This window comes from Cyprinus carpio, unplaced genomic scaffold (genome assembly GCF_018340385.1).
Source record: "Cyprinus carpio isolate SPL01 unplaced genomic scaffold, ASM1834038v1 S000006739, whole genome shotgun sequence".
Classification (NCBI taxonomy): domain Eukaryota; kingdom Metazoa; phylum Chordata; class Actinopteri; order Cypriniformes; family Cyprinidae; genus Cyprinus; species Cyprinus carpio.
In genome coordinates, this window is record NW_024879338.1 from 158,938 (window position 1) to 171,144 (window position 12,207).

At 37.9% G+C, this 12,207-nt stretch overlaps 1 protein-coding gene across 1 annotated transcript; it reads right to left on the reverse strand.

Moving 5' to 3' along the window:
• Positions 1–7,746: 7,746 nt before the first annotated feature.
• On the reverse strand, positions 7,747–11,311 carry LOC109065095 (extracellular calcium-sensing receptor-like). The gene is made up of 6 exons (XM_019082106.1): positions 11,091–11,311; positions 10,410–10,701; positions 9,381–10,208; positions 9,024–9,251; positions 8,722–8,845; positions 7,747–8,654 (listed from the first exon to the last, which is right to left on the reverse strand). The coding sequence occupies exons 1-6, from the start codon at positions 11,309–11,311 to the stop codon at positions 7,747–7,749; spliced, it is 2,601 nt and encodes an 866-aa protein (XP_018937651.1).
• Positions 11,312–12,207: the final 896 nt, after the last annotated feature.

Below are 12,207 nucleotides of genomic sequence, written 5' to 3' on the forward strand. Positions count from 1 at the left end.
ATTTATTTATTTTCCTGTACATTGCTTCTCTTGTGAATGTTCTTGATATAGTGTTGGTATAATAGAGAGGTATCTCATATTATGTATCTTCAATTTGGTAGCTGATTATGATGATACCCCATTTTAGACAACAAATTCATGCAATTACTGCATGATGTGAAGTTCAAAGCATTTCTCATAGGAATGACACATTGTAAATGAACCAAGTGAGAAAGTTTGATTTATTTCTATAATAAAAATAAATTTGTTTTAACAATATTTTCTCCTCATTCATTTATTAAAGTCCCCCTGTAGTGAAAATCAAGTTTTTTATGTTGTTTATTTGTCTATGTGGTGTTTTTAATATGCTTTTAGACAAGCCATGTGCCAAGCCATTAATCAACACCATTGCTGAGTAGTTTCCCAATGGCAGTCCCAGAAATGCGGTTTGAAACAGTCCTCGGTTTGCCAGGCCAGCCACGGTTTAATGTGAATTTAGAACTGCTAACTAGCATTATAACCCATGGCAACAGTGTAAAAGTAGCCTGGAGTCAGACCCACCTCTCCTACATCGGCATCTGCACTTCACATGTGTACGCTCGCAGGCACAAATTAAGAATGACAAGCGGCTGCATTCGAGTCTTCAAGGCATTTTAGGACACAACATTGTCAAGTAAGTAACTTTAATGAATGTTACAGTATTCACTGTAGTTGTTAAAAAGTATGTTTTACATTTGACATACATATTTAGATTAAATATGACACTCTGAATGATGAAGTTAAGCACTGAAATTTTATGAAATTATTATCCAGAAATTACAACATTTGTATATGAATTTAAACAGAAATATTTGCAGTAGATGTGCAGCATTCTAACAATTTTCCTGTGGCAGGCTATGTTATTAAATGTTTTAATCACAGCGCGGATTGCTTGGCGTATGACACATTGTGTTCTAAATAGCAAAACTCATGTTCTGAGAAAACACTTTTTCATGAATAATGATCATTGATGTGAACTTGACTTCATCTGATGGCTTTGGAACAGGCGGTAACGACAGACATAAGGATGCACTTGTTAATCAAACAGCCCATAGGCTGGTTTGAACAGGTTTGATGAAAGTAGTCAACTCCAGATCCTCTGTTCACAGGTGTCACGCACAGACAGCAGCTTAATGATAAACCCTATCGTGCTCTTCCCAATATTGACAAACACCATTTTTAAAAGATAGAATTTGAAGGAAACTCTAAGATATGTGTGTTTTATTTTTAGAATGTTTTGTTATTGACGCGGTGAGCCAGACAGCTATTTACACTGGAAAAAAAATAAAAAATAAATAAATAAGGCCTATCTTTTTCCATAAAAATATAGGCTATAAACATTGTAAAATACAATTTACCTTTTAGGCAAATTGTATAAATTAGAAAAGTGATGTCTCAAAGCACATTTATAGTCTGTATCTCATATTTTCCTAACGTACCGTACCCTTAACTGCATTAAAAATGGTGTCACGTGGATAGGAATATGCAAGGAAATGATATGCAGATGACGTTATGCATATTAAAACTAGGCATTGTAAGCTCCATAAATAGCTATTTCGGGGAGGAGACGGGGTGGAGATTCATGTATGCACAATCTTCCGCTGACTGGGTATTACAAAGGGAATTTTGCTCAGGTTTCGGCGTACGCATGGCTTTACAAATCTGAAAACTTACGTATATACGCAAAATCTAGATTTTGTGCATAGGTACACATTTAGGGTGAAATTTAGGACAGGAAGCGTTGGCTGGTGTGACTGAGTGGAGGCGGGACTAATTTGCATATTCATAGATCCGCATATAGTAAATTAGGCAAGGGTGTAGAGTTACATTCAAGATATTTTAAAGGATTAGTTCACTTTCAAATTAAAATTTCCTGATAATTTACTCACCCCCATATCATCCAAGATGTTTATGTTTTTCTTTCTTCAGTCGAAATGAAATTAAGGTTTTTGATGAAAACATTCCAGTGTGTAGTAGACATCATGGACTCCAAACGGTTAAAGGTCAAAATTACAGTTTCAGTGCAGCTTCAAAGGGCTATAATCCATGCCAGATGATGAATAAGGGTCTTATCTAGTGAAACGATTGGTCATTTAAAAAAAAAAAAATGAAAGTGTATATGCTTTATAAACACTTTTCTCTCACTTCTGCCGATTGTCAAAACCAGAAGCCAATCCGCTGGATGATGTAGCACGTCGGCATTGATTAGTGACGAGCACTGAGAAAGAACAAAACAAAATGCCGTTCACGAATTAGAAGCACAAAACAAAGATTTATTAGGAAAATTTCAGATAATGTCGATATAAGTCAAGAGGAGACTGGTTTTCCTTGGCTAAAGTAAGAAAACATTGTTTCCTTTTCCCCTACATTTCCCAGAGGCGCGACCCATACTTGCTACGTCATCCGCCGGAATGGCTTCCAGTTTTGACAGTCAGAAGAAATGAAAGAAAACTGTTTATAAAGCATATACATATTATTATTAGTAGTAGTATTATTATTAGTATTAGTATTTTTTAAATGACCAATCGTTTTGCTAGATAAGAACCTTATTCATCGTCTGGTATGGTTTATAGCCATTTGAAGCTGCACTGAACCTGTAATTTTGACCAGTCCATTGATGTCCACTATATGGAGAAATATCCTGGAATGTTTTCATCAAAAACCTTAACTTCTTTTCGACTGAAGAAAGAAATACATAAACATCTTGGATGACATGGGGGTGAGTAAATTATCAGGAAATTTTAATTTGAAAGTGAACTAATCCTTTAAGGAATGAGAAAATTATTTTCACAAGAAAAAAACATTTTTGATGATCAAAGATAAGTTTTAAAGGATAACATATCTGACCACATGGGGAATTTAAAGAGGTCATATGATGCGATTTCAATTTTTCCTTTCTCTTTGTAGTGTTACAAGCTCTTGGTGCATAAGGAAGATCTATAAAGTTGCAAAGACTAAAGTCTCAAATCCAAAGAGATATTCTTTATAAAAGTTAAGACTTGTCCATGCCCCCCTAAAACAGCTCGTTCTAACATGCCTCCACACGTCTATGTCATGATGTGGGAACATTTGCATAACACCGCCCAAATGTCCACACAAAAAAAGAGGTGTAACTTTTATACTTGCTGTTGCTGCCACTGCCATGTTGTCGAGACGCTGTCTTTGGTTGTGAGAGCGAAACTACTTTGTTTGGCCTTCCAAAAGAGGACACAACTAGAAATCAGCAGGGCCGCATTAAGACCTCATTGGGCCCTGGGACTATGACTTACTGCAGGGCCCCCCATCACAATAATGATATATATATATTTCTTTTTTCACAATTTCTGACATTTTTATATCAGGTGCATCGATCACCTGATAGATACGCGTAGTACAGTTTGTTCAAAAGTCAAATACAGAATAAATGCATTTGATTGGTAAACCAAATTCAAACATGAAGTTTCAATCTCTAATGGTAATGCATGGAATTTACGGCAAAGCTCCACTAAATAACGCTAATAAATGGGGGCATGGTGGGGCTTTGGCTATTGGTGCTCCAGCAATCTATTCCACAGCCAATCACGGGCCCCCTCCTTGCTCGGGCCCAGGGGCTTAAGCCCCACCTAGCCCTATTGTAAATCTGGCCCTGGAAATCAGTGATTAAGTTCTATTTACAACACTGTTGTATTCAAGCCAAATATTCAGATGTGTGCAGCACATTTTACGGAGGACGAGGACTGTTTCCTGTGAGAGTAGTGTACAATGCCAGTGTCTGTTTCTATAAAGTTGGGCAGTACCAACTTTGCAAGGACAGTCTGGTGCTTCTGACTCAAAGTCTGTAAGTACGTTTACATATTTAAAGAATTTGCCACTGATGATTCAAATGCGAGTTTTAAGCAGTGTAGAGTAGGGCTTGTTGTTTGACGTTTCTCCAATCACAAATGCAGACATGACTTATTTTTACGCAGCGTGATACGCAATGCAATGCGTAAAAAGAGAGTCCAAGTCATTATAATCAGTAATTATGTCATCACTGGATGCAACAAATGCCTAATTTATAATGGGTTATTTTCTTTTTGTCTTGTCACGCTGCGACACAGCATCACAGTATGGTTAGGCAGCATTTCCCAATCCCAGTCCTCTTATCACATATGACGTTTGTTCTATTCGACTGTAAGTACCCTGCGAAGTGGACATTACCAGATATTCCATCATGATTCCAGTTCGAAACGAGTGTATATGTTCCATTCAAAGGGCATTAAAGTGTGCGGAATATGAATTTAAATTGTATTTATTTACAGAGGTAGGCTATATGATGTCACACTCGTCTGTGTGTGAAGACCACTGATCTATATTTGACTGGATCGCTCATCACGTTCTAAACTGCCAACAGGCAGTGAAGCCACCGGAAGTGTTTGATCCGCCATCTTACTAATCCCTACCGGCAGAGAGCACCATTGAGTCACATTCAAACCGCTGACCTAAAATCACCCGATTAGAAGCAAATCAGTCAAACGGGACTAGTTTTTATGAAATGTGTATGTAAATTAATGTTTATTTCAGATGTTATCTGCAGTGTTTATGGTCTTTCGGGGCAGTATAAGCGATATATTTAAACCGTTTAGGTGGGTGTGTCTGCTGCGCACTGATGATCCAACACAAAATATTCTTTATGGAATTATTAAATATAAACATAATTATTCAGGAATTATTAAACATGAACGTATTAGTATCAGAAATGGATTTGAATATATTACAATGAATAATATAATTATGTTGTTAATGTTGCTCTTTAATGAAATGAAAAGCTTAACTTACTATCTTGGAAATAAAGCTTTATGTCTTTAAATCCGTACTGTATATAGTCAGTTATATCTGTGAATAAATTCAGATATCAGAATGAGCACTTTGTCGTTTGTTTTATATGTTGTGGTCGTGTCCGTCTGATGTTTATCATGTTCATGATGTTCGCGACTGTAATGAACGTAGGTTTTTAATAAGTAGGGGAAATTCCCGACATTTAAAAAATAACCGTTTACATGCCTAAGGTGTTTGCATTGTAATAATGTACAGAAATACTTCAGATTTATAAACGCTGACTTGTTATGTGATGTTTTCTAATTAAAATCACACAATTTCCTATTAATTCAATAGAACGTTTACGCACACTAGGGATTACCAATATGGCGGCGCGGCGGTTTCACTTTCATGACGTCATGAGCAATCCAGTTCTATATTATAGACCCCTTAATCGCCTACGTCACTGTGACGTCACCGCTCTAGCTGGAGGCAAAACATAAGGAAGAACTCATAGCAGGCGCGCTAAAAGTTTTGAGGTTTTGACTTTAAAATGTCGTCTTGTTGTGTTTTTGGCTGCCAGAATAGAAGGAACAGCACTTTTGGTTCAAAACTAAAGTTTTCACCGGATCCCGGCCGACATTCCTTCACAGAAATCAAGAAGACAATTATGGTTGAATGCAATACGGCCGTACAGACTAGACAGAGACGATCATAAATAATGCTCGTGTTTGCAGTGCACACTTCATATTAGGTAAAATAATCTATGCATATGTACTGGTGTGTTGGTTTTTATCTAGTACAAATCAGCAAGTTTATGTTTTATAGGTGAAAAGTCGCCAACCTTCAGCGCACTAGCTAGCTTAAATGTTAAACAAACATACAGCGATAGTTGTGTGTGCCATCCTTTGAATGGTCTCTTAAAATAATCCACATTGCTAATCATAGTTAGCCCAGCGATAGGTTACATTAGACAATAAGCCTTGACAAAATTTCCCAAACCACCCGAAAGTAATTCATATGTTGTCTAGGAAATATCCAAAACCTGGTTAAAATGTTTCCAATGAGAACAAGATACAAGAACTACACCAGGCTTAGCTAAAAATAAATAAATAAATAAATTAGGCTACTGTAATGTTATCCACTCGTCATTATATTTTGGTCAGATAACCAGTTTGGTCAGTGAAATGAGTGATCAACTGAATTAATTGATAAATGTATGCTAACTCCCACTTTTTTTATTATTATTTTTTTTGTCACGGTCCCGCAGAGTCAGTGACTGTATATATTCGGACAGTTCCGAACCTTCTTCTGCATCCATGTTTAATAAATCCCTCCTAAAACGTGCTAGTTTACGCTTGTCAACATCACTTATTCAAAAATTAAAGCAAACAGCTAAGAAAAAACCAACACGAGACTTCGTATTATATACAAACATTTAATAAATCTATAGAACAGTGGTGAAGACGCTGCAGGCAGCAGCGCAGCACAAATCCATGAATGAATGTTCGGAAGTGAAGGAAACTTCAAAGGATTTCCCCTGCTCAGGGAGTAGTGAGCAATTAACACTGTGCAAGAATCATATAAATCGGAATGCAGTTCATGCACATAGCTCTCTTCTAACGAACCGGTTATATGAATCAGGTGTGTTAACTAAGAGAGACATGCAAAATATGCAGAGCAGGGGGGCGCATGGACTGGGATCGGAACCGCTGTGGTAAGGGGCGTAACATTTCCGTCACACGCTTGAGGGATTCAGCCAATCACAACGCACTGGATAGCTGGCCAATCAGCATACACCTCGCTTTTCAAAATGATGCGATTGGTAAAAATCTACACATTTCAGAAAGGCGGGGCATAGAGAAGCAAGACAGCTTTACAGAAAGTCATACTGTTGGCTTAATTTGCTTACTTTATGGTTTTAACATTGAACAGTTTTAGGTCTGGGCAAGATGACAACCCTAGTAAAAAGTAATATATTTTAAATTAATTTATTTTATACTAAGGATAGTTCAAATATATTTACCGACATATTGCTCAAGACTTTCTGATATAAAAAATATAATTAAACTTTATTTGAAGTACTACTTGTGCACAATGCATATTTCTTAATGTTAAGCCTAAAATATTTTAATGTCACTACTGATGAGGACTGTATGATTTTTGAATAATATCAGTCTTTAAATGCCAGATATTTAACCATTGTGCGCTTCTCATTTGAGCAGTCTAGACGTTTTAGAGTTTCACCCCTTCATTGCTGTGCAATTTTTTTTCTGCATTGTGGGGGATTTGTAGATTGTACACATAAAAATGTTCTGTATTTTCAATTTTTTTTTTTCCCCATTTCACATTAATTTCTTATGGTCTGTCATTTTTGACTGAAGACCATGAGTGTGACTATTTTTTTTTACGACCACTTAGCTTTTTCAAATCATGTCCTCAATTTTTGATATTTATTTATTTTTATTTATTTATTTATTGTGTTCACATACCAAGTGCAATAAAAGTCACCATGTTTCGTACCATTCTGGTGAAGCTACAATTTTTTAAAATTCAAAATGTAAAATTCTCTGGTCAGAAATGACCAAAGACAGCACAAGGGTTAAAGTGTTCCTGAAGTATACTTGCAATAGTTCTGCTTTAGAACAATCATAAATATTTAAGTACATCTTTAGTTGTACTTCAACACTACTTCCACACAATTAAAAGTGCATTTAGAGAAATATTAGTTGTTCCAATTTAGCAGACTAAAGGTATAATTGCAGGGTACATTTATTAAGTACATAAATATGAAAATGCACTTATAGTATACTTAGCATGAAGTAAACACATTTCAAATACATTTTAGTATATTTAAATTTCACTAGGGATGGCAATAGAATGTGTTGAGTTAAAATAATATACTCAAAAATAGTTTTAAATAAGAGTTCACAATTTTAAATGTAAAAGTATTTATTTTGTTTGTCTTCCCATGATGGCTTTTTTAGTGTTTCTCTCTGGATGTAAAAGGATAATGTAACACTTTGGGGCAAATATGGCCACCAGTAATCCAAAACTTGAAGCTAAAATGGCAAAAATCTCTACAGCCACTGCATATTTCCCTGGTGAGCTCACATATGCTGGAACAAATGCAATCCACACAGCACAGAATTTTAACATGCTAAAAGTGATGAACTTTGCTTCATTAAAATTATCTGGAAGTTTTCTTGCCAGGAAGGCTAACAGGAAGCTTACGGTTGCCAAAAGTCCAATGTATCCTAGCAGCATAGAAAAACCAGCCACTGAGCCAATAGCACATTCATAGACTATTATAGACCGAATATACAGGTTATTTTTATGGGGTGTTGGAGAAGCAGTTGATAGCCAGATTGCACATATCACAACCTGTATGGCAGTTAGGATCAGAACAGTACATCTTTGTTGAGCAGCTCCAAACCATCTTATTGCACCCTTCCCCTCTGGTCGAGATGACTTGAACACAGCTATTACCACCATAGTCTTGACTAGGATGCTAGAGATACACAGGACAAAGCTAATGCCAAACACAGCATGTCTTAACTGACATGTCCAAAACTGTGGCTGGCCAATGAACAGCAGCACACACAGGAAACACAGTTTGAGTGACAACAGCAGCAGGAAGCTGAGCTCTGAATTGTTGGCACGCACTATGGGAGTGTTACGGTGATGCATAAGGATGACCATTACAAGAGCACAGGAACAGGTGCCAAGCAGGGAAGCAGTGGTCAAAGAGATGCCCAGAGGATCCTCATAGGATAGAAACTCCACTTCTTTAGGGACACACTGATCCTTATTTGGACTAGACCAGAACTCAGCCGGACACACCATGCACTCAATAGCATCTGGGAATCAGAAAAGAAAGTAAATTACTTTTTTTTTCTTTTTTCAGTTCAGTAATAATCTGCTCACCTGTTGCATTAGAAATCTCTCCATCTCCACATGGCAGGCAATCAAAACAGCAGAGAGGAAGGCCCTTTCTTGTGGCTCGTCTGGTTCCTGGGTGGCAACTCTCACTGCACACGGACTGTGGAGGCTAAAAGAGACATCATCTGTTATCAGTCATGTGTTTGTAATCTATTTAACAATGACTAGCTTTTCCTTTCTAGCATTCATTTACTCTCATTTTGGACTCTCATTTAGATTTCAAGCTAAAATGAAGAGAGAGAGAGAGAGAGAGAGAGAGAGAGAGAGAGATTAATAGGCAATGTTACTTTTTTTGTTTCAAAGTTCCAGTATATTGCATCCTCATCCAGTGTGAGCACCATCCCTGTTTCCAACTCTTCATTTACTACACCGACCGTGTAGATCCTTATAGCTCCATCAGAGTTCGGCTGCCAGTTCATCACATCATAGATGGCCAGAGCATCTCCATTCTTATCAAATGACACATGATCCCCAAAGTCTGTGGTGAAGTTTACGTTCTGTAGGTAGTGAACCAGCTGTACAGTTTGTAGAAAGAACAGGTGCTATGTGTTTATCTTAAATTCATATAGAGGACATATTTTGCCTTTACACCTTCAACCTTTTAAATGCCTGGAGAGAATATGCACTATACTAGTGGGTCTTACCTGCCACGGTTTTAGATTGGTTATGTTTGCACATTTGTTCCCACTGAATGGTCCTCTCCCCTCCTCACACTGCATCAGATTATGAAGTGCATGTGCCAGTGCATAAACTGCCTTATAGACATTATAAGCTGCTCTCAACTCTGAAACATCAGTGTATGGTGTGTTTGTTGTGCTCAGATTTTCCTGTCCTGTACACACTGTTTTCACTTGATCTCCATCTGTCTCTTTATTCCCAGTCTCAAAACTGCAGCCAAACATGTTCTCCCAGAAGATCCTCAACATATTATCTCTTGGATGACTGGTGGGCCGCAGATGTAACAGAAAATCATGAAGCCCCTTAATCTCCCCACGCCTGATAGCAATGCCCAGTGTGCCCCCAAGGAAAGGCAGGAAGCGTGAAGTGTGAAACACAGGTGAAGTGGCCCAAGATTCACTTGCAATCCACTGCCTCCCTGTCATGTTCTGCAACACCACTTCATCCATCAAAGGTATTACTAGGGATGAAGGGGAAAAAACAACGACCACTCTAGCTGTAGAGGCCTGAATCACTCCTGTTATATGCTGAATGTTTCTGGGGGTGTTATCATAGAGCAGAATTTCAGAAAAAGCTACACAATGTCCAGATAGCTGCATTTCCTGATGAAAGGACTGAGCAGCATAGATACCATAGTCATCATCACTGTAGAGGAGACCAACCCAGGTCCATCCAAAATGCTTCAAGATCTGAACCATAGCGCGTACCTGGAAGGCATCACTGGGGATTGTTCTGAAGAAAGAGGGGTACTTTTTCCTGTCACTTAAACAGGAGCAGGTGGCATAGTGACTGACCTAATTGGGGAAGAGGGAGAGGGCATGAGACAGAGAAATAACATGACAGTCAATAAATAAATAAATAAATACTATTACTACTACTACTACTACTACTACTACTAATATATACCATTTCTTTTGTAATGTTTTCACACCCAAACAGTATACATAACAAAAATATGCATATAGTGTATTTTTACTTTTTGTATCCCATCTTACTATAGGTACTCGAAAAAGCCCCAGAACACTGGAAATTGCAATGGATGGAGTTGAACTTGGATCCCCCACAATCCCAATGACTGGAGGAGGGCCAGTACAATTAAGGTTAGAGGATGACTTTTCTTTCCCACTAACAAGGGATATGGCAGCTCGGAATGCCATTCCTAGCATCACACAATTGTCATAAAGGTGATAACCAAGAGTGATATTGGGCAGCAGATTGGGATTCTTATTGATCTCATTTATTGCAAACGCCATGGTCTGTGCATGCTGGAAGCTTTCCATATTAAATCTAAGGAAATAAGTAAGTAAGTAAATAGATAAATAAATTTGTGGTATTAAAAATAAATTAATAAATGCATGACCAATAAATACAACATTTAATACATAGCAAAAACATCAAGAGTTTACATGATTTATATACACAGTGTATACAGTATATATATATATATATATATATATATATATATATATATATATATATATATATATATACAGTGGTTTTTTATCTGTCAATACAGATATTGTGTAAAGATAGCGTTGCAGCTGTCATCACATCATTCACGCAAATTAACTGAGGTAAAAGAGGGAAACAAAATCATAACATTCATATTTATTAGATCTTAATTATAATTAGTCTTTAATCTTTCTCTGTTTAGCTATGCAGTCAGTCTGACTCACATTTCACAGTATGGTTCTTCTGGTTCTGTTCTGAAGCTCTGCTCTGGGAACACTGTGAAAAAGTGAACTTCAAAAAGGCCTCCAATTATAACATCTCCATCCTGGTACACCCCATTCAGCCTGAACTGTCTCTGGAGCTGACATGAGCCTGATCTGAGGATTGAAGCTGCAGATAAACAGTCAAGTAGCAAGTATAGAGAAATAATCAGAGTGAACCACATCACGTTCTCTTCTGAGCCACTCACCCTGTTAGCTTGTATGGGGTGTTGCTTTAAAAGAGCAGGTGGTGACAAGTGGGAATCCCTGGAAATCAGGGCGTCACCTCTCCATCCCTTTATGATTTTCTTTTCTAATTTAGATTAAGAAATGACAACCGTGGAATTAGTGTTTTCTTTGCTTCCAGGGTATTACTGGTGTGTTTAGCAAAGAGAGCTGGAGTCTCTAAACTGGGGGGTGAGGGCAAATGCCAGAAAATACATGGAATAATAAACATTTTATGCATGTACAGTGACTTCCTTTATAGCTAGAATGACTAATGTCTTATTTAAAGATGGTGCACTTGTCATGATCCTGGTTTCTTCTCCCCTTTCTCTGTCTCCCTCTTGTGGTCACACACTCACTCGCACTCTCACTCAAACAATCATGCACACATCCACTCCTCCGCTCATTATAGCTTTCAGCTGTTTCCCCTTTCGTTCCCTTCTCCTCACCTGTCCCCTTTTTCCTCTTGATTGTCTCTGCTTCTTATTCCCTCTTCCTAGCCCTGTCTTGTTGTCGGATTATTCAATGACCTCTCGCGAGAAGCGTCTGTTCTCTAGTCCTGTCCTGTTTTATCCGTGGAAAGTGAAATCATATTTCTGCTGTGAGTTATACTGCCATTGGACTGTATATTATCCAGTTGTGCCTGTTTGCAGAGTACCTGTTCAGCGCCCGCCCTTGGCTGTTCACCCTGTCTGCTGTCTTCACTATTTCTGACTGGCTGAATGCATCTCGGGGTCCCTGCCCCTGTCCTCGTGGAAGTTTATGCAGATTTTCTTAGATCCAGTCGTCTGGCAGTTTCTGTTCTGGCTCTGATTAATGCCTGTGATTTGTGTCCTACCTATTCAGTGAAGACAAT

Excerpts from the sequence above, each read along its gene's own strand:
- LOC109065095 (XM_019082106.1), bottom strand. The coding sequence starts at position 11,311 with ATGTGGTTCACTCTGATTATTTCTCTATACTTGCTACTTGACTGTTTA. Across the intron at positions 9,252-9,380 it reads CCAATCTAAAACCGTGGCAG|CTGGTTCACTACCTACAGAA; the intron begins GTAAGACCCACT and ends CAAACTGTACAG. Across the intron at positions 8,846-9,023 it reads GGAACTTTGAAACAAAAAAA|CCTCCACAGTCCGTGTGCAG; the intron begins GTAACATTGCCT and ends TGTCTCTTTTAG.